We start from the raw sequence: 19,568 nt of genomic DNA on the forward strand, positions 1-19,568 counted from the left end.
GATCAATGTTTATTTTCCCAAAGAACCCATACCTGTGATTGATGGGAAAAGCTGTATACCTCTTAATTCCTATGTCAGTGCTCAGAATGACTCATACTTTAAGGACCAGTTCTCTCTGGCAAAACAGTGCTTAAAAAACCACATTTCATCTTAGAAACCAGGGCAAAATGGAATCTGAATAGAAAAGGGCAAGAATATGGCTTTTTAGAATCTTCCCCTCTTCATGCTTTATTTCTGAGCAAATATCTCATCCACAAGTCTTAATTTATAAATCCTCATTCTCAGTTACTTTTTTCTGTAACTTACAGTCTACTTGTTTCTGCAAAAGATTTGAAGTGATTGTGGTATATGACACAAATAGAATGGGATTTAAAAATCTAATGGGGTTTAAAAAACCTAGACTAAGAATTCTTACTACTCTTAACAACAAAATAGGCCACAATTTGATTTGGCTTCTATTTTTTTGTTTTTGGCAGTGCAGGGGTTTTGAACTAAGGTCTTGTACTGGCTAGGAAAGTACTCTACCATACCTTCATCTTAGCTCAAAATTTATTCATACCCAAGAAAAACAACTACAGAATATATTTGTTACCATCTAATAAAAAGGAACCATCATTAAGAGGAGAAAGCTTTCACTACTAAGAGGAACATATATATATATATACACACACCTCCACCTTCTGAGTGCCAGGAGTGCTAGGATTATAGGCATCCACTCTCATCCCCCCCTGAAATATGGCTCTTTGTGGAGAATGCAGTTAAATGGCATACCCTTTGTAAAAATGTTTTTATAGTACCCTCAACTCTCACTAAAAGTTAGACACAGGAAGTGTTTTTCTCTGGTGCTGAGATGGAACCAAGGGTCTTACACATGCTAAAGCATGTGTTCTATAATTAGTACCTTGGTTTTGGTTAAGTCATTTCTATCAAGGCCTGAGATATAATGATGAATTTGAAATTCATGGCTTTCTAGCAATTTGATAAAGAATGCATGTGAAATCCAGGGTATATCCTGGATTAAACAGCATACCTGTTTGGTTTGGTTTGGTGGGTTGTGGGACTTGAACTTGGGTACTATCCCAAAGACCTTTTGCTCAAGGCTAGCACTCTACCACTTTCAGCCACAGCTCCACTTGCAGTTTTTGAGTGGTTAATTGGAGATAAAGAAGTCTCCTTGGGACTTTCTTGCCTGGATTGGCTTCAAACCGTGATCCATGATCCTCATGTCTCAGACTCCTGAGTAGCTAGGACTACAGGTGTGAGCCACTGACATCCAGCTTCAAGATTCCATCTTCAAAATAAAAAAATAAAATGCTGGACCAGAATCCTGGTTTAAGCAGCAGAGTGTCAGCCATGACCAAGCAAGCCAAGCAAGAATGGTAGGCCCAGTACCAGCAGATACACACACAAAAGCAATATTAGGTATTTAATAACAATTCAGTAAATTTTAGCGATTATTATTCCATCATCACTTTATTTGAGGAAGTTTGAAGTGAGAAGTTCTTTGCAACTATCATCCAGAGTTTAGGAGGACACCAAACAGCCCTTCATCTGCTTTCCCTATGGTCTGTAGCCATCTTGGTATCATAACCTCATTCCCAAGGTTCTTTCTTAATAAAACTCATTTTTAAAGATGGATTACACTTATTCCAAAAGTCTGTCCTCCTTCATTTTTTTTAATTTTAGTAAATAATTTCATCTGTTACAAGGTTTCTGTCTTTTTCAAATTTTATAAAAAGATCTCTAAAACATTTTTATATAATTATTACTGAAGTGGTGAAATTTCTTGTTTCTAGCAATCCCCTCCACGTCTGATAAACTTTCAAAACCACAACCCTAAACCCAATGGACCAGTTCTTCCTCCTCATCCTCAACAGCTGAGGTACCCACCAAGCCAGAGTGTACCACGCCAAGCAATAAAACCCAATCCCCTACAAATGGCTTTCCTGGCTCAACAAGCCATTAAACAGGTATATATATATATCTACTCTCTCATTTTCTTACACTGTTTCTGCCTCTTTCCAATTACATTCAGTTTATAGACCAAGCAGTAGGTAATGGAGAGCAAAAGTAAACTTGCTTTTTCTCATTTTTGGTAATGACTATGAATTACAAAGTTTATTATAAATAGACCCATAGAGAAAAGGTAAGAGAGAGAATCTCGGGGCTTTGTGATCAACAAAGTATAATACAATCCCAGGGATTAGATTTCACACTTCTGGTATATAAACTTTTAGATAAGCACATTATATTTTCAAAACTTCAACAAATCCAAATTGTATTCCATAGAATGTTTTCAAGAAGACTTCTTGGAAACAAATGGTGTAGTACGGTTTCAATTTGCAATATAGCTAATCTGGTAAAGACTAACATTTAAGGTTGTATATTGAATCTGATATGATTTGTCATTTATATTCCTGATGTCTTCAGGTAAAATTATTTTATATATTTTACTTTATTTTAAAACCCATCTAGTACTCTGAACTGTCATAGCTCCCGAGTCCACAGTCTTTCTAGCTGAAGGCTTATAGGCCAATTTTCGCTTAGTTTTTGTTTGTTTGTTTTGTTTTGTTTTTACAAAGACCAAGAAAAGATGATGCTATCCTATAATTTCATAACATTGCAGTCAAAACACAGCAAAGTTTGGTTTCAAATTTATGCATATGTGTATCTGTATATCCCCAGTTTGGCTTTGGTATAACAAAGTTTCTTTTTTTAAGTCTAAGACAAAGACTTGAACTGAAAAGTTTGTTAGATATATTAAAAAGTTTATATTAGATATATTAAAAGTTTATATTAGATATATTAAAAAAGTTTATTTCTTGTTTATTATTACAGATAAGATAGAAAGGACGGGCTGGGAAGGTGGCTCAGTGGTAGAGTGCTTGCCTTGCATGCCTGAGGCCCTGGGTTCGATTCCTCAGCACCACATAAGCAAAGAGAAAAAAGCTTGGAAGTGGCTCTGTGGCTCAAATGGTAGAGCACTAGCCTTGAGCTGAAGAGCCGAGGGACAGAGCCCAGGCCCAGAGTTCAAGCCCCATGACCGGACCGCCCCCCCCCCCCCAAAAAAAAAAAAAGATAGTTTTAAACCTTAAAATTCTGTTTATTTTCCTAATAATTTTGTGCCTTGCAAAAGTTAATATTTTTTCAAATATCAGCCCAACTGTAAGATGAGTACCTTACATATTTTACTATGAGTTAAATTGGTGTCTAAAAGCATTTACCATGTTGTAAGTATTGTTTTTTCTTTTTTCCAAGTATTATATTTAAATGGGTAAAAGCTCAGTTTTTTCCCTAAATATCTTCTGACCAAGAATCTAAATACATATCAGACAAAAATATAGTAGGAAATTTGTTTTAATAGATTAACAAATAGTAAAACACATAAACTAAAAGTACTTTTAGATGTTAAGAAAATATACTAATCTGGATGTGATTGCCTACATATATTATGTGAGGAAAAACACAGAATTTTTGTGAGGTACATAGATATCTACCAACTATAATTGTTTATTCTTGAGAGAGGAGGAGAATGGGATAGATGGAGATGAGATCTGAGAAGTGGGCAGGAGATTAAAATGCCCTTCACGACCAATCTTATATGGTTCTGTGTGTAGTTTTTACAGCAAAGCATATGATTAGATTTTTTTAAATCAAAATGTCATGATCTCTCTGTAATGTCATCCAATGCAATATATGTGTGACTGGCAGTTTTTTCCCTTCCATAGTTTTGAGATACCTCTCAGTTACTTTCCTTTTTCCCAAAATTGTATTATGAAAATTTTCAGATATACCAGAAGTGGGAAGAATTCCATAGAGGACATTTTTTGTTCTGCTTGCTTTACCAAATAATATCCATGTGCCTATTTAGCTGTGAATCTATCCATCAAGATCCATTTCTTTTTTTAGATTTTAAAACAGCCACACAACATGCTTCTTTATACTTCAGCAAGCCTGACAGTATCATAGTTTTTTATTTAATCTCAGTTTCTAAGATAACCTGGCTTTTTAAGGCTTAATTAACTGTTCACATGTGAAAAATAACAAAGATGAAAAAAACCTTATGCTTATTATTTTCGTATATTTCAGGTAGGGGTCAGAATCACGGCCTGGTATATATGAAAAAACATCTCCCTAAAAAGTGCAAAATCCTGTTTTCAAACCTCTATTTCCTGAGACTGAAAACTATAGTGCTCTCTAGTATATACTAGTTGTCTTGCAATAAAATCAATGCTAGTTATTTATATTATGGGACAAGATCACTAAAAATTATACATACCTGTCCTCATCCCTGTTTCTTTGATTTGAATTGTAATTGTGTTGAACAGCAGACTGTCATCTACATTTTGTGTTTGAAAGAGTGACTAGGTACAATCCACATTCTATGCCTAATGATGGACAGCCAGTTTTCCTTCCCTTCTTGCTACTCTAGTGGCAGGTCAGCAGCGGACAGGCTGCCCCCTCCACCGCCAGCAGCACGTCCTCCACCCCCTCCAGTCCCACCATCACCAGTGCAGCAGGCTACGACGGAAAGGGCTTTGGTTCACCTATGATTGATTTGAATTCATCAGTCGGAGGAAGCTCTTACAATCTTCCTTCTCTTCCAGATGTAAGTATGCACAAAAATTAACAACCTCGGGGGCTGGGACGGTGGCTCAGTGGTAGAGCGCTCTTGCATGCCTGAGGCCCTGGGTTCAGTTCCTCAGCACCACATAAGCAAAAAGAAAAAAGCCAGAAGTGGCGCTGTGGCTCAAGTGGTAGAGTGCTAGCCTTGAGCTGAAGAGCTGAGGGACAGCGCCCAGGCCCAGAGTTCAGGCCCCACGGCTGGACCCAAAAAAAAAAAAATTAACAACCTCTTTTGAAAATTGTCAGTGAACTTGGATTTAGTAAAAGATACACACTTGTTTCCAGAAGTCATTCTTAACCCTTCTAAAACATTAAAAACATGATAGCAAAAATAGAAAATATGAACATTCAGACATACAACAGATTATCAGGGCCCTGGAGTTAAAAGTCTTCTAGATGATTCCCAGAGTGGGAAAGGAGAGAAGTTAAGATATAGGAGAATAGACTGGGAAAGTGAATGGCTAGATTGTGATATATTAAAATAAAGTTGGAAATGAGGATATAGAGAAGATGAAGAAAAGTTGAATAACAGAAATTAGACATTTTCTGCTAGATCATACTGACCAGTGCAGAATTCCCTTTAGGAGCATAAACAAGAAATTAATTGATTATATACTTAATCTATGGCATTGGGCTGTCGAATGTGGTTCTCTTATAGAATACTTTTTGATACAAAGACTGTAAGGGGTTTGAACTGGATTTTAATCACATGGACATTCTTGCAAAAATCAACATACTTAGGAATGAAAGTATATTTATTTCTAAAACATTAAGAAATTTTTGTGTGCCAGTGCTGGGCTTACACTTAGGGCCAGGACACTATCCCTTAGCTTTCTTCCTCAAGGATGGTCCTCTACCATTTGAATCATAGCTCTGTTTAGCATTTTTGCTGATTAATTGGAGATAACTGTCTTTTGGACTTGCCTGCCAACGCTGGCTTTAAACCTCAGTCTTAGATTTCAATCTCCCAGGTAGCTATGATGACAAGCATGAGTCAGCACCCAGCAAGTATTAAGTTCTTAATTAGAAATCTATCACTGTTTAGTCTGATACTGAATTAGGAAAATAGTCTTGTTTATATGTTGTATCAAAGGGATCACTCACTGTTTGTTTTCCTACTAAACAACAATGTACTCTAGTGAATTGGTACTCTAGAAATCAGTGTGTGATGTGTTGACTAGGTCATCTACCCACTGCATACCCAGAGCATCTGTTCTGAAGTTGTAGGCTACTTGGACATCCTGTGATACTTTGAGAAACCAAACAGTTCTGTTTGTGTGAAGGCATGCATGACTTCAGTGATCTGGTGTTTTGTTGGTTTTTTTGTTTTTTTTATTTGTTTGTTTGTCTTTGTCAGGCCTGAACTCCAACTCCAAGCCTGGGTGCTTGTACCTGAGCTTTTTGGTCAAGACTAACACTCTATGACTTTGAGCCACAAGTCCACTTCTTATTTTCTGGTTGTTAATTGGAGATAAAAGTCTCATAGACTTTACTGCCTGGGCTTGATACTCAGATCTCAGCCTCCTGAGTACCTAGGATTACCAGCATGAGCCACCTTGACTGGCTAGATTTTCTTCATATTCAACAGACAGTTTAGGCATGATAGAAGACTATCTGCCTTGTTCATCTGCATAGGCAAATAGAATACAGCTGGTCACTGTTAAAGAGTTTTGCAGCAATATAAAATTGTGCTTTTTCTCTTACCAAATTGGGGTTGTGTGTGTGTGTGTGTTGGTCTTGGGGCATGGGCACTGTACCTGAGAATTTGTGCACATGGCTAGCACACTACCACTTAAGCTACAGCTCCACTTCCAGCTTTTTGGTTCTTAATTGTGGATAAGAGTTTCATGGCTTTTGTACCAGGTCTGACTTTGAACCATGATCCTCAGATCTCAGCCTCCTGAGTAGCTAGGATTATAGGTGTAAGCCACAGGCATCCAGTACATTTTTTTTAATACAACTACTTTCTATTTTTAAATGTAAATATTGTACAATACTCTTTTTAACTACTTGACTTCTGAATAGGATATCCTATCCTCAGCATATTTACTAAGGTAGAATATTACAAAGATTGTAAACTTTTTTCTAGATTGTTTGCAGAGGAAATTAATCTATCAGAACTTCTCAATTTATCTTATTACTTGATAGTAACTTTGTGAAGCTTTCTTAGGAGTTTAAAGTGGCTTTTTAATATTTAAAAGTAATTTTCCCTGCTGACATAATTTTTTGTTTTTGGAGATTGATTGTTCCAGTACTATTATGCTGGACAGTATGGTGAGGAAGGATTCTACTACAGATCATGGACAGCCAAGACCACCCTCAAACAGAGCAGTCCAGTCACCCAATTCCTCAGTGCCATCGCCAGGACTGGCAGGTAAAGTCAGCTGCTCCTGATTTGGTAAATGTTTTTTTTTTAACTCAACTTGTAATGACTAAAAATCTCTCTGTTTCATTGTTTTTAAACAAATAAGATATATCTTGAGGGTAGTTTTTTTTGTTTGTTTTTGCCCATCTTGGGCTTGAACTCAGGGCATGGGCACTGTCCCTGAGCTTCTTTTACTCAAGGCTAACACTCTACCACTTGAGCCACAGCTCCACTTCATCTTTTTCTGTTTATGTGGTACTGAAGAATTGAACCCAGGGCTTCATGCATATAAAGCAAGTACTCTACCACTAAGCCACATTCCCAGTCCCTTTTATGTTATTTAAAACTAGTATTCTTAAAAAAATAAAATTAGTATTCTTATGAAAAAGGAAAGAGGTTGTACTTCCTTGTCTTCTCAGTTTCAACAGAATTTGTAGGCCCTGTAGCACTAGTATTATATGCTTATTAATAAATGAAGCTGATCATGATACCACTGAATGTGAAAATACATAGATCAGTCATTGGTTGTTTGTTTGGTGTTTAATTGTGTTTTAATAATTGTTAACATACCTCCACATTTCTTCTGAGATAAAAACATTCTAGCACTACTCCTGGAGATCTTGGTAAAATAGAGGAAAATGAAAATAAGGAAAGGAGAATTTCTTAAGTCTTCCATCAGTCACATAAACATAAAGCAGTAATAGAATTTAAGTAGACATGCATATGTTAAACATAGTTATCACAGAACATGGTAGATGAGCTATTTATCACATGACAGGTTCATACAAAAAGTTCATATACATATATTTGAATTGTCAAAGGACATAACAAATACTTCCTTTAAAAAGAAATCTATATAGCCAGTAAAGCAGTAAACAAAGATGTTTACTCATACACTAGTCATAAGAAAAACCAAAATAGATTTGGTTTCTAACTTTGAACTAGCCAAGATTGAAATATAGTAATAACACTCATTGATGAGAGTGTGAAAGAGGGCATAACTTGACAGAACACTTCTGGAAGCCATTATAGCATTTGTAAACCTATCGTGTTAGGCATTGGACAAAGTGCCTTATAATCTCCAGTGCCACCATAGATTTTTTAGCCATCATATTCATGGCAGTAGTCCAGAACCTCTTGTTTTTTGCCTCTGTCTGACTTGCATTATCTTCCACAAGTCTTGGTTTGATTTCATATATATATATATATATATATATATATATATATACTTGCTTTCCTTCTTGAACTTCTTTTATTATCAGCCCCTACCATAGCTCTCACTGGCACATAAGATCCTCCCTGAGATCATACCTAATGCAGGAAAGATTTGGAGTTTTGTTTTGTTTTGCCAGTCCTGGGGCTTGAACTCAGGGGCAGGGCACTGACCCCGAAGTTTTTTTGCTCAGGGCCTGTGCTCTGCCACTTGAGCCACAGCTCTACTTCCAGCTTTTTTGGTTGTTAATTGGAAATAAAGGTCTCAAGGACTTCTTCCTGGACTGGCTCTTAACAACGATCTTCAGATCTCATTCTCCTGAGTAGCTAGGATTATGGGCATGAGCCACCAGTGCCCAGCTTGAAGATATTTTTGATTGTCACACTTATAAGTAGATCAGTGTAGAGATGTGCTACCATCAACTCATACTGGTCAGTACTGCTACTGAATGACATTCCCCCACCAAAGGGCTCTCCCACCCAAAAGTCAGTAGGGCTAAGATTGGAAACTTACTAGGCTAACAAGCCATAACAGACTGTCTTTGGACTCTGACACCATTTTATGAAATTTTAATGTGTGTTTTCAATTTCAGCATAGTGCTAATAAGTGAGTAGGAAAGGTTTTGAATCCATAATAATTCATTAGTGAATTAATTCATTTATCAGTATGTATGATTTCCTCTCCTCAGGACCTGTTACTATGACTAGCGTCCACCCCCCAATACGTTCACCTAGTGCCTCCAGCGTTGGGAGCCGAGGAAGGTAAACAGACTTAAGAATATTCTAGGGGGGGCGGGGGGAGGCTGGGAAGGGATGTGAAGGGTAAACAAAGGAGGAGGCTGCAATGCTTGATAAGAAATGTACTCATTATCTTGCCCATGTAATTGTAACCCCTCTGTACAGTATGTTCACAAAAAATTAAAATTAAAATTAAAAAAAGAATATTCTAGTACAACTGTCCCTTAGTGCCCACGAGGATTTAAGTACCATGACTCTCTTAAGGATACTAATATTCTTATATAAAATGGTGTAATATTTGCATATAACCACATCTTGTCCTATATATTTTTTATATGTTCTTTGAATCATGTAGATGTTAGCTAATAAATGCTATGTAAATATTTGTTATACCGTATTGGTTAGGGAATAACCAATGACCCCTTATAAGTCTGCATTTAGTACAGATAAATTTTTCTCCTGAATAGTTTCCTTCTACTGTTGGTTTAACCCGCAGATGGGAAACCCAGGATCCCAAGGGCCAGCTGTGCATAAAATCTCTAATTAGATTTCTCTGGCCTTTGCTTGCTATGTATTTACTAAATTAGTGAAGAGAAGGATTAAAAAATACTTCCCTATAGATTGAAAATAAGAAAATACTAATATTTGACTTGGAAAGGAACAACTAAGGAAAAATTAAAGGCACAGCATTATTAAGGAAACAAACGGGAAAAACAATAGTTTAAAGTTACTGCTCTGTGCTTCCCTTTGAAATGTTTAACTTACTCCTGCTTTTTACTTCCTTACTCAAAGAAAGCAACATTTTCTGAGAAGAAAAGTTTTCTGTAGTCTCCTAAAACATAGTAACTGTCTGTAATATTTTCTCCCACTATAGTCTTTAACACCACTAAGTGATTTGCTAGTTGTTTCCATGCATTACCAAGCTATTAATGAAAACCTAAAGTTCTCTTTGTTACTTACTATAGAGGGAACTATTAGAGACCTTAAAAAATCCTTTTTAAGATAAGTCTAGTTAGCTATTTATACAGCCTCTGAATTATTTTAATTCAGATTTTATCTTTACAGGTATATAATGTAACTGTTTAGACAAGTTAGTTTGTAAAGCATTTTTTACTCATAAAGGAAATGTGTACATATAGCAATTGAATAGTTGGCCATTTCATTTGTGCAACATTTCTTGCAAATGTAACAGTTATTGTTATGAAGATAAAACATTATTCCAGAGTGCTGTTATTGTGCTTCATGTGAGGTTCATAATGTAACATTTTTGGATTTTTCATGGTGTCCTGCTCAATCTCTCTCTCTCTCTCTTTTATGCTTATAGCTCTGGCTCTTCCAGCAAACCAGCAGGAGCAGATTCTACTCACAAAGTCCCCGTGGTCATGTTGGAGCCAATCCGAATCAAACAAGAAAACAGTGGACCACCTGAAAATTATGATTTCCCTGTTGTTATAGTGAAACAAGAATCAGATGAAGAATCTAGGCCTCAAAATGTAATTACATTGTGGTTTGTAATACTTTTCTAAGGTGGAAAAACAAGAGTATTCCCTGTTGTAACAGCTCCTAGTACAAGAACAGGAGGACAGAAAATTCCACAAGGGAGATCAGTGTTTGTACAATATTTAAAACTATCATATAACCACACATAAGTGGCTCACATCTGTAATGTTAGATACTCAGAAGGCTAAGATTTAAGGATCAAGATTCAAAATCGGCCCAGGCAGACGAATCAGAGAGACTCTTGTCACCAATTAACGAGCAAAAAACTGGAAGTGGAGGGTGTCTTAAGTGCTAGAGGGCCAGCCTTTAGTAAAAACACAAAGTGAGAGCACTAGACCCTGAGATTAAGGCCCATTACATATACAGCACACACAAAAAAAGCATCACATTATCATGTGGAGAGTGTCATTGAGTTAAGTACCTAAGTGGTAACTGACTCAGTTATTCTACAAAGGAAGTGTAGTCACAATGTATTTTATAATTCTGTAGTAAACTATTTACATAGTCTATTTACATAGTTTTCAAAAAAAAAAAAACTATCGTAGGAAGTAAACTAGAACGAATTCCCTATAAACCAAAGATTTAAAAACGAACACAAGAGCTGGGGAGGTGGCTCAGTGGTAGAGCGCTTGCCTTGCGTGCATAAGGCCCTGGGTTCCATTCCTCAGCACCACATAAGCAGAAAAAACCAGAAGTGGGCTGTGGCTCAAGTGGTAGAGTGCTAACCTTGAGCTGAAGAGCTGAAGGACAGCGCCCAGGCCCAGAGTTCAGGCCCCATGACCAGCAAAAAAAAAAAAAAGCATACACACAAGAGAATAATCAGTACAGTACAGACAGATACTAGTCATTTGGATCAGATGCTAACCATAAACAGTAACAATGGTTCCTACAAACTAAAAAATAAAATCCTTAATAAAACCTTCATTAAAAGGTGGTGTAAGGAAAGATGGTTTGGAGAGTCAGAAGGTCAAATCCTAATTCCACAGTCTCCCATAGTAAGAAAATTACACATATAGACATTTAAGATTGAAAGTCCACCCAGCATGGTGGCTCATACCTCTTAATCCCAGCTACTCAGGAGGTAGACATCGGATGGGAAGATCAGAGTTCAAGGCAAAATGTTAGTGATAACCTCCTTCATCTCACTCCTAAAGCCAGGTATGCTGCTAATAAATACTTGTGATCCAATCTATGTGGGAAGCTGTAGATAGGAGGATTGTGGTCAGAGTCCAGCTGTGAACAAAAGGACCCTTCCTGAACATACACATTCTTCTCTCTCATTGCAGACCAACTATCCCAGAAGCATACTCACTTCCCTGCTTCTAAATAGTAGTCAAGGTTCTGCTTCTGAGGAAACTGTGCTAAGATCTGATGCCCCTGATAGCACAGGTGATCAACCTGGGCTCCAGGAAAATTCCTCCAATGGAAAGGCCGAGTGGCTGAACACCTCCCAGAAGTCACCCCTTCATATTGCTGAGACGAGGAAGGAGGACGACCCCAATGAGGACTGGTGTGCAGTTTGTCAAAATGGAGGAGAACTCCTGTGCTGCGAGAAGTGTCCCAAAGTCTTCCATCTCTCCTGCCATGTGCCCACCTTGGCAAATTTTCCAAGGTAAGACAGTGCTTCCCTTCCCGCACTCTTTCACTAAATACTAATAGCTGGGGTGTGGCTCTGTTGTAGAGTGCCTGGCTAGAATACATGGGCTGGCATTCCATCCTCAATGCTGCCGAAAATAGTCTTAAGTAACAGCAATACATGTGATGATCATTTTTACATAATGTGATGATCAACATTACATAAAATCTTTGTAGAGATTTAATTTTGACTTGGCACAAATACATATAAAGTTTCTAACAATAATATAATTTTCTATCCCCTACCTCCTTGTTCTTCACAAAGGAAAAAAAAAAACTAATCAGCTATGACAGTTTAAAAAAAGTAAAAAGCTAGGTATGCCAGACTTGCACCAGTCTTGAGCAAAATGCTAAAGGATTGCACGTAGGCCCTGAGTTCAAATGCCAGTAGTAGCACAAAAATATATCAGCCCTGAGCATAGCTGTGTACACCTATAATCCCAGCACTAGGGAACTAAAGGCGTTTAAAAAATTGAAAACCAGAGCTGGGAAGATGGCTCAGTGGTGGAGTGCTTGCCTTGCATGCATGAGGCCCTGGGTTCAATTCCTCAGCACCATATAAGCAGAAAAAGCCGGAAGTGGCGCTGTGGTTCCAGTGGTAGAGTTCTAGCCTTGAGCTGAAGAGCTGAGGGACAGTGCCCAAGCCCAGAGTTCAGGCCCTGCTACTGACAGAAGAAAAAACAAATTGAAAACCCACCCAGCATGGTGGCTCATATTGTACTATTTCTTGCAGTTTTTGGTTAAATCCATCCATCAAGAAGGTTTAATGCCAGCATGCACTCACAGTGAAACTGTTTCATCATTCATAAATAATGTTAACATAGGAGTTACCATGAAGAACAATGATGCTTTGGGCATATTTTCTACCCTAGCAAAGACATTTTCTGTGAGTGTACTGATACTGGCCTTTTGAACATAAGGAGTCTTGAACATTTGGTCAGCTTTTCTGCTCAAGCAAAAACTTAAGCTGCACCTCCAATTCTGGCTTTTTGCTGGTTAATTGAATTTGCCTGCCCAGGTTGACATTAAACTACAGTCCTCAGATCTCAGCCTCCTGAGTAGCTACGATTACAGTAATAAGCCACCATCAATGCCAAGTCAATGCCCAGCCCAGTGAATGCACTGGGCTTTATCATTTACAAATGTCTCAATACATTCTTAAGCCTTTTTTAATGATGATGATGATGGTGATGGTGGTGATGATGATTAAGAGCTATTGGGTTAATTTCCCAGTTCTTTTAAGGCTCTGATTCCTTACATTTAATTTCAATTTAATTCTTAAAATTAATTTCAAACTTACAGTTCTGATAGTATTACTGAGAGCTGTCTTTTTCTTGAAGCCTTCAGGGGAAAATATGCCCCACATAGATATATCTCACATAGATACATTTTTTGCCTCCTTAATCACTATTAACATACATGAAGTTTCTGCTATTTCCTCTCTGAGCCAGATGCTATGTATCTACTAGGTATGTGATAAATACTCTTGTGATTAAAATTCATGTTCTGTAAAGCAGAGATGGCTTGGGGAAGGTGGAGAAAGAAGCTGTGAAAGAGAGACATGCTTTAGAAACTTAAACGCAGAGCCAGGTGTGGTGAATAATCTGATCACAGCCCTTGTGGATCTGAAGCAGGAGGGTCTTGAGTTCAAAGACAAGCCTATGCAAAGAAAAGAAACTCAAAGTTGTATTATTCCAACAGTGGAGAGTGGATTTGTACTTTCTGCCGAGACTTGTCAAAACCCGAAGTTGAATATGATTGTGATGCTCCTAGTCACAACTCAGAAAAAAGAAAATCCGAAAGCCTGGTGAAGTTAACACCAATAGACAAAAGGGTAAGACAAAAGAGCATTTTCATCCTAGCGTGTCACACAGTGCTTATCTTAGATGCATTCATTTTATATTGATTTAGGAGTTTTTTAATAAAAGAATAAAAATCTCAAATGATTAAAGACAAACGTTTTTTAATTTAAAAAGCTTGGTACCATATATATTTTATAAATGTTTAAAATACTAAACCTGAGTAGGACAGACTGTATCCTTATAGAACCTGGGTATTTAAATTTAGTCTACCTTGGGCTAATTTTGTTTCATTTCTTACATAAGTTTTTCTTCCTCAGAATCTGTTGAGAATTGATAATGAGATAGGCTTTTGTTGATTCCATTCCAGATTATTCATCAAAGCTAGGTAATCTGTAACAACTCAATATATAACATAACACTTTGCAGCCCCTCTGCTAAATTATAAAGAGCACGGTGTTAGAATTGTCATACAACAGGAGGCACAAACACTGCCGATACAGCACCACAGTGTTGACTGGAAAAGAGAGCCCAAAAGCAGAATAGGAAGGAGCTTGCAGAGTGGAGACCTAGGACCAGACACCACAAGGAAAATGTCCCATTTCTGGATCTCTTCATTAAAACTTGTATTCTTCCTGTATTAACCATTATTCAGCACACACAAACTAGAGTGAGCATTATTCATTGCCAAGACCAAAGGACTCTCAAATGTCATATACTCCCAAATGTCATATACACACTAAATTATCAAACACTAGTTCATAACTGGGAAGGAACCTAAAACACTAAGATTCAGTATTTCTCCTATATTAATCTGGCTTTAATTCTTACTCTGTCACTTTGAGATCTGTAAAATTCTTACTGAAAATAGCTGTAATTTCATTGATGTTATTTATTTTTGCTTAGAAGTGTGAACGCCTACTTTTGTTTCTTTACTGCCATGAAATGAGCCTGGCTTTCCAAGACCCTGTTCCGCTAACTGTAAGTGTTATTGTCATTTTGTACTTACATGATCTATAGGTATAGACTTAAGCACTCAGTGGCTTTTAACAGTAGAGAAAAGCTGAAGGAAGATATGTAGGTGTGAATCAACTCTTGGCTTCAAATACATTCAGACTGCAAGATTGATGTGACTTTCATGTACAATATTAAAATGATAGGAAGGATGTACTACTAAAAATAGATCCTTCTATGAATATCTGAAATATCTTTTAAATTGAATGAGTTCTTGACAGTTTCATACATTTTAAAAAATTAATACAATGCTAGAAGGGACAATACAGTAAATATATTTTGTGTATATCAACTTTTGCATGTATGAAAATATCACAGTGAAGTTATTTTCTACAGTTACTATGCCCTAACAAATAAAGAGTCAACCTTAATGGCCAAAAAACTACAAAATAGCTTCTTTCTTTTGAAAACTGATGATCAAAAATGAAAACATAAAAATAAAAAACCTTTTTGTAGGGGAGAGAGGGTAATGAAATTAGACTTGTGATCTGCTACTGAGCGAAATCCCCAGCCCATGATGGAAATAAATACTTTCATGAAAAAAAGGGTCTTTTTTACCCAAAAGAAGCAAGGTAAATGAAGCAAAGAGGTTTGCAATACCACTCAGTGTTTTAAAATTTTAACCCAGAGAAGTAGGAAACTAAGAAGATGGTGGTGAAGCAATAGGGAATCACTCTAGCTCTCTCTGATCAGAGATTTAGGATCCTAACGTACACTTCACCCCCAAGAAAACAAGAACCAAGACTGGAGTGGGGATGATTTCTTCCACAGGAACCCGCCTTCCCAAGACTATCACCTGTCCCAGAGACCTGAACACAGCCCCTGGCCTGTGGGAGCCACCCCCTCCAAGGCTCAGGCCTGCTCCAGCTCACAACTTGTGCTAAGACAACCACCTCTTAATGCATAACGGGATCTGCCCTTCTCCCTAGGGCTCATACAAGGTCTCGGTGCTGGAACACTGCTCCCAGCCCTTCTGGACACAGACACCAGTACAGGACTTAGACTAGAACAAACTCCCTACTATGACTAGCAGAATCCACCTACTCCAGACACACATCCGGGCCAGGATACTAAACTTCTATCTAGCACATAATGGGGATCCACCATTGGGTGTAAACTGAGGACAAGACATCAGACCATCCTGCACACAGCATAACCCTCACAACTGACCAGGACACATCACACTATCTGTACTACCCATAGCTGAAAGTTGCCAAATGCAGAGTCAGACAGAAAGCCATCCAGCGAATCTACCAAACCAAACCCAAAGCTTCTAAAAGGAGAAAGAGAGCAAAGATTATGGCAGAAATTACTGAGATACTTAAAAACTATATAAAAAGCTGGTTCTAGGGGCTGGGAAGGTGGCTCAGTGGTAGAGCGCTTGCCTTGCATGCTTGAGGCCCTGGGTTCGATTCCTCAGCACCACATAAGCAGAAAAAAAAAAGCTGGAAGTGGTACTGTGGTTCAAGTGGTAGAGTGCTAGCCTTGAGCTGAAGAGCTGAGGGACAGTGCCCAAGCCCAGAGTTCAGGCCCCACGACCGGACCCCCCCCCCCCCAAAAAAAAAAAAAACAACAAAAAACTGGTTCTTTGAAAAAAAAATCAATGAAATTGATAAACCACTAGTAAAATTAAGAAGAGACCAGATTCAAATCAATAAAATCACAGATGCCACAGGAAACATTAAAACAAACATCCAAGAAATCCAAACTACTTCCAAAAGGATGGACTACTTCTAAAATCTGTACTCAAAAAAAAGAAGGAAAACTTAATAGAAAATGAACAGATTTCCAGAGACATACAAACTGCCTAAGTTGAACCAAGAAGATATAAATTAAACAGACTCATAACACACAACAAGATTAAAGAAGTAATCAAATGAAAACATTACAGGATGGAATAGGAGAAACCCTAGGTCTCCTTGGCACAGGCCGAAATTTTCTTAATAGAGACCCAGAAACACAACAAATCAAAGAAAGATTGGACAAATGGGATTGCATGAAGTTGCAGAGCTTCTGCATGGCAAAGGACATAGCTAGCAAGATCAATAGAAAGCCCATGGATTGGGAGAAGATCTTCACTAGCCATACAACGGACAAGGGTCTCATATCTAAAATATACTTGGAACTCAAAAAATTAAATCCCCCAACAACAAATCCTCGAAGAAACAACTGCCCAATAAATAAGTGGGCTAAAGACTTAAAGAGAAACTTCTCTGAAGAGGAAAGAAGGATGGTCAACCTCCCTAGCCATAAAAGAAATGCAAATCAAAACAACATTGAGATACTACCTCACTCCAGTTAGAATGGCTAAAATCAAGAACTCTAAAAACAACAGATGCTGGAAGGGATGTGGACAGAAGGGAACCTTACTGCATTGTTGGTGGGAGTGTAAACTTGTTCAACCACTTTGGAAAGTAGTATGGAGGTTCCTCAAAAGACTCCACAAAGAGCTCCCCTATGACCCAGCAATCCCACTTTTGGGCATTTACCCAAATGTTTGCAAACAAGACCATACTAAAGCTACCAGCACGACTATGTTTATTGCAGCACTATTTACTATAGCTAAGATATGGAACCAACCCAGATGCCCCTCAGTAGATGAATGGATCAAGAAAATGTGGTATATATACACAATGGAATTCTATGCCTCCATCAGAAAGAATGACATTGCCCCATTTGTTAGGAAATGGAAAGACTTGGAAAAAATTAAGTAAGCCAGGCCCAAAGAAACATAGGTCCCATGGTTTCCCTTATTTGCCATATCTAGTATATGTCTGAGTCAAGCAGAAAAGGTCAGATAAGGTGATATTAGGGAAATGAACCCTAAGATATAAGATTACTTCTTTGTTGCTTTGTATGTCCCTCCCCCACAGTATAACCTCTGCTTTCACTGTATTTAATGTCGGTATAATTTGTGGAGGGGAAGGGGAAAAACAAATCGTTTAAATAGGGACCCATTGCAACAATGAGATGTACAAGTCATTATGTCGAAAACGAACTTTACAACTTTGGTACGGGGGGGGGGGGGGGGGGGGGGGGTGGGGAGGGAAAACAAAGGAGGAGGCTACAATGCTTGATAAGAAATGTACACATTATCTTGCCCATGTAATTGTAACCCCTCTGTACAGTATTCACAAAAAAAAAAAAAAAAAAAAAAGTAATCAGAAGTCTTCAACAAAGAAGAGCCCAGATGGATTCAGGGCTGAGTAAAAATGAACCATTAGTACTCTTCAAACTTTTCCATGAAATAGAAACAGAGGAGGCAATCCCAAACTCTTTTATGAAGCCAATATTACACACATTGCAAAACCAGTAAGGATCCAACAAAAAAGAACTATAAACGAATTTCTTTGATGAACATAGATGTAAAGCTCTTCAATAAAATACTAGCCAGTAGAATCCAGAAACAGATCTTAAAAATCATACATTATGACCAAGAAGGCTTCATCCCATAGATGCAAAGCTGGTCTAACATACACAAATAAATGTATTTTACCACGTCAACGGTCTGAGACAAGAACCACTTGATCATTTCAATAGATGCAGAAAAAGCCTCCAACAAAATACAGCATCCTTTCATGTTAAAAGCTTGGGAGAGGGCTGGGAAGGTGGCTCAGTAGTAGAGAGTTTGCCTTGCATGCATGAGGCCCTGGGTTTGATTCCTCAGCACCACATAAGCAGAAAAAGCCAGAAGCGGTGCTGTGGCTCAAGAGGTAGAGCTCTAGTCTTGAGCTGAAGAGCTGAGGGACAGTGCCCAGGCCCAGAGTTCTGACCCCACAACCTACCAAAAGACAAAAAGCTTTGGAGAAGCTTGGAATAGAAGGAACACTCATTAAAATAAATTAAAGCTATCTATGACAGACCAACAGCCAGCATCATACTAAAAACATTTCCCCTAAAATCAGGAACAAGGCAAGGATTTCCACTCTCCACTCCTCTCCAATATAGTTCTGGAATTCCTAGCCAGAGCAACAAGGCAACTATGCACATAGGGAAAGAAGTCAAGCTATCCCTGTTTGCAGATGACATGATGTTTATACCTAAAGGACCCCTAAGCTGCTCAAGCTGGTCAGCCACTTTGGAAAAGGAGCGGGAAACAATATTATCCCACAAAAACCAGTAGCTTTTCAGTATGCCAACAATGTACAAGTAGACGAGGAAATCATGAAAACGACTCCATTTACAGTAGACTCAAAACAAATCAAATACCTACAAATAAACCTAACTAGAGAGGCAAAAGATGTATAGTGAAAACTATTAACCAAAAAAAATGGAAAGACCTTCCATGTTTTAAGGATAGGTAGAATCAGTATAGTCAAAATGCCGTTTTCTGATATACAAATTCAATGCAGTCCCCATCAAGATCCCAATCACATTCTTTACTGATAGGCAAAACAATTCAAAAATTCATATGGAGCAACAAAAGTAATGTGGGTAGTATCACAATACCAGACCTGAAGCTCTGCTATAGACCTATAATAAGAAAAACAGCTTGGTACTGTCACAAAAATAGATCCAAAGACCAATGGAGCAGATTAAAAGACCCAGAAATAAAATCAGACACTGATATGATCTGATATTTGATCAGGAAACCAATACAGTGGGGAAAAAAATAGCCTAGTTGGTGTTGGAAAAACTAGGCATCCAAATGCAGAAAACTAAAAGTGGATCCTAGTCTA

The 19,568-nt window shown here is 37.9% G+C and overlaps 1 protein-coding gene across 2 annotated transcripts in view; it reads left to right on the forward strand.

Moving 5' to 3' along the window:
• Trim24 (tripartite motif containing 24) overlaps positions 1-19,568 on the forward strand; it is a 92,042-nt gene that overhangs the window by 69,123 nt on the left and 3,351 nt on the right. For both annotated transcript variants that reach the window (XM_042677136.1, XM_042677137.1), the window contains exons 10-17: positions 1,797-1,970; positions 4,433-4,609; positions 6,865-7,000; positions 8,893-8,965; positions 10,266-10,434; positions 11,728-12,053; positions 13,778-13,910; positions 14,782-14,856. In XM_042677136.1, coding sequence (XP_042533070.1) covers positions 1,797-1,970; positions 4,433-4,609; positions 6,865-7,000; positions 8,893-8,965; positions 10,266-10,434; positions 11,728-12,053; positions 13,778-13,910; positions 14,782-14,856 — 1,263 coding nt within the window. The remainder of the gene's footprint in view (positions 1-1,796; positions 1,971-4,432; positions 4,610-6,864; positions 7,001-8,892; positions 8,966-10,265; positions 10,435-11,727; positions 12,054-13,777; positions 13,911-14,781; positions 14,857-19,568) is intronic.

The sequence above is a fragment of the Dipodomys spectabilis genome, unplaced genomic scaffold, assembly GCF_019054845.1.
Source record: "Dipodomys spectabilis isolate Male_0828 unplaced genomic scaffold, ASM1905484v1 ptg000034l, whole genome shotgun sequence".
NCBI lineage: Eukaryota > Metazoa > Chordata > Mammalia > Rodentia > Heteromyidae > Dipodomys > Dipodomys spectabilis.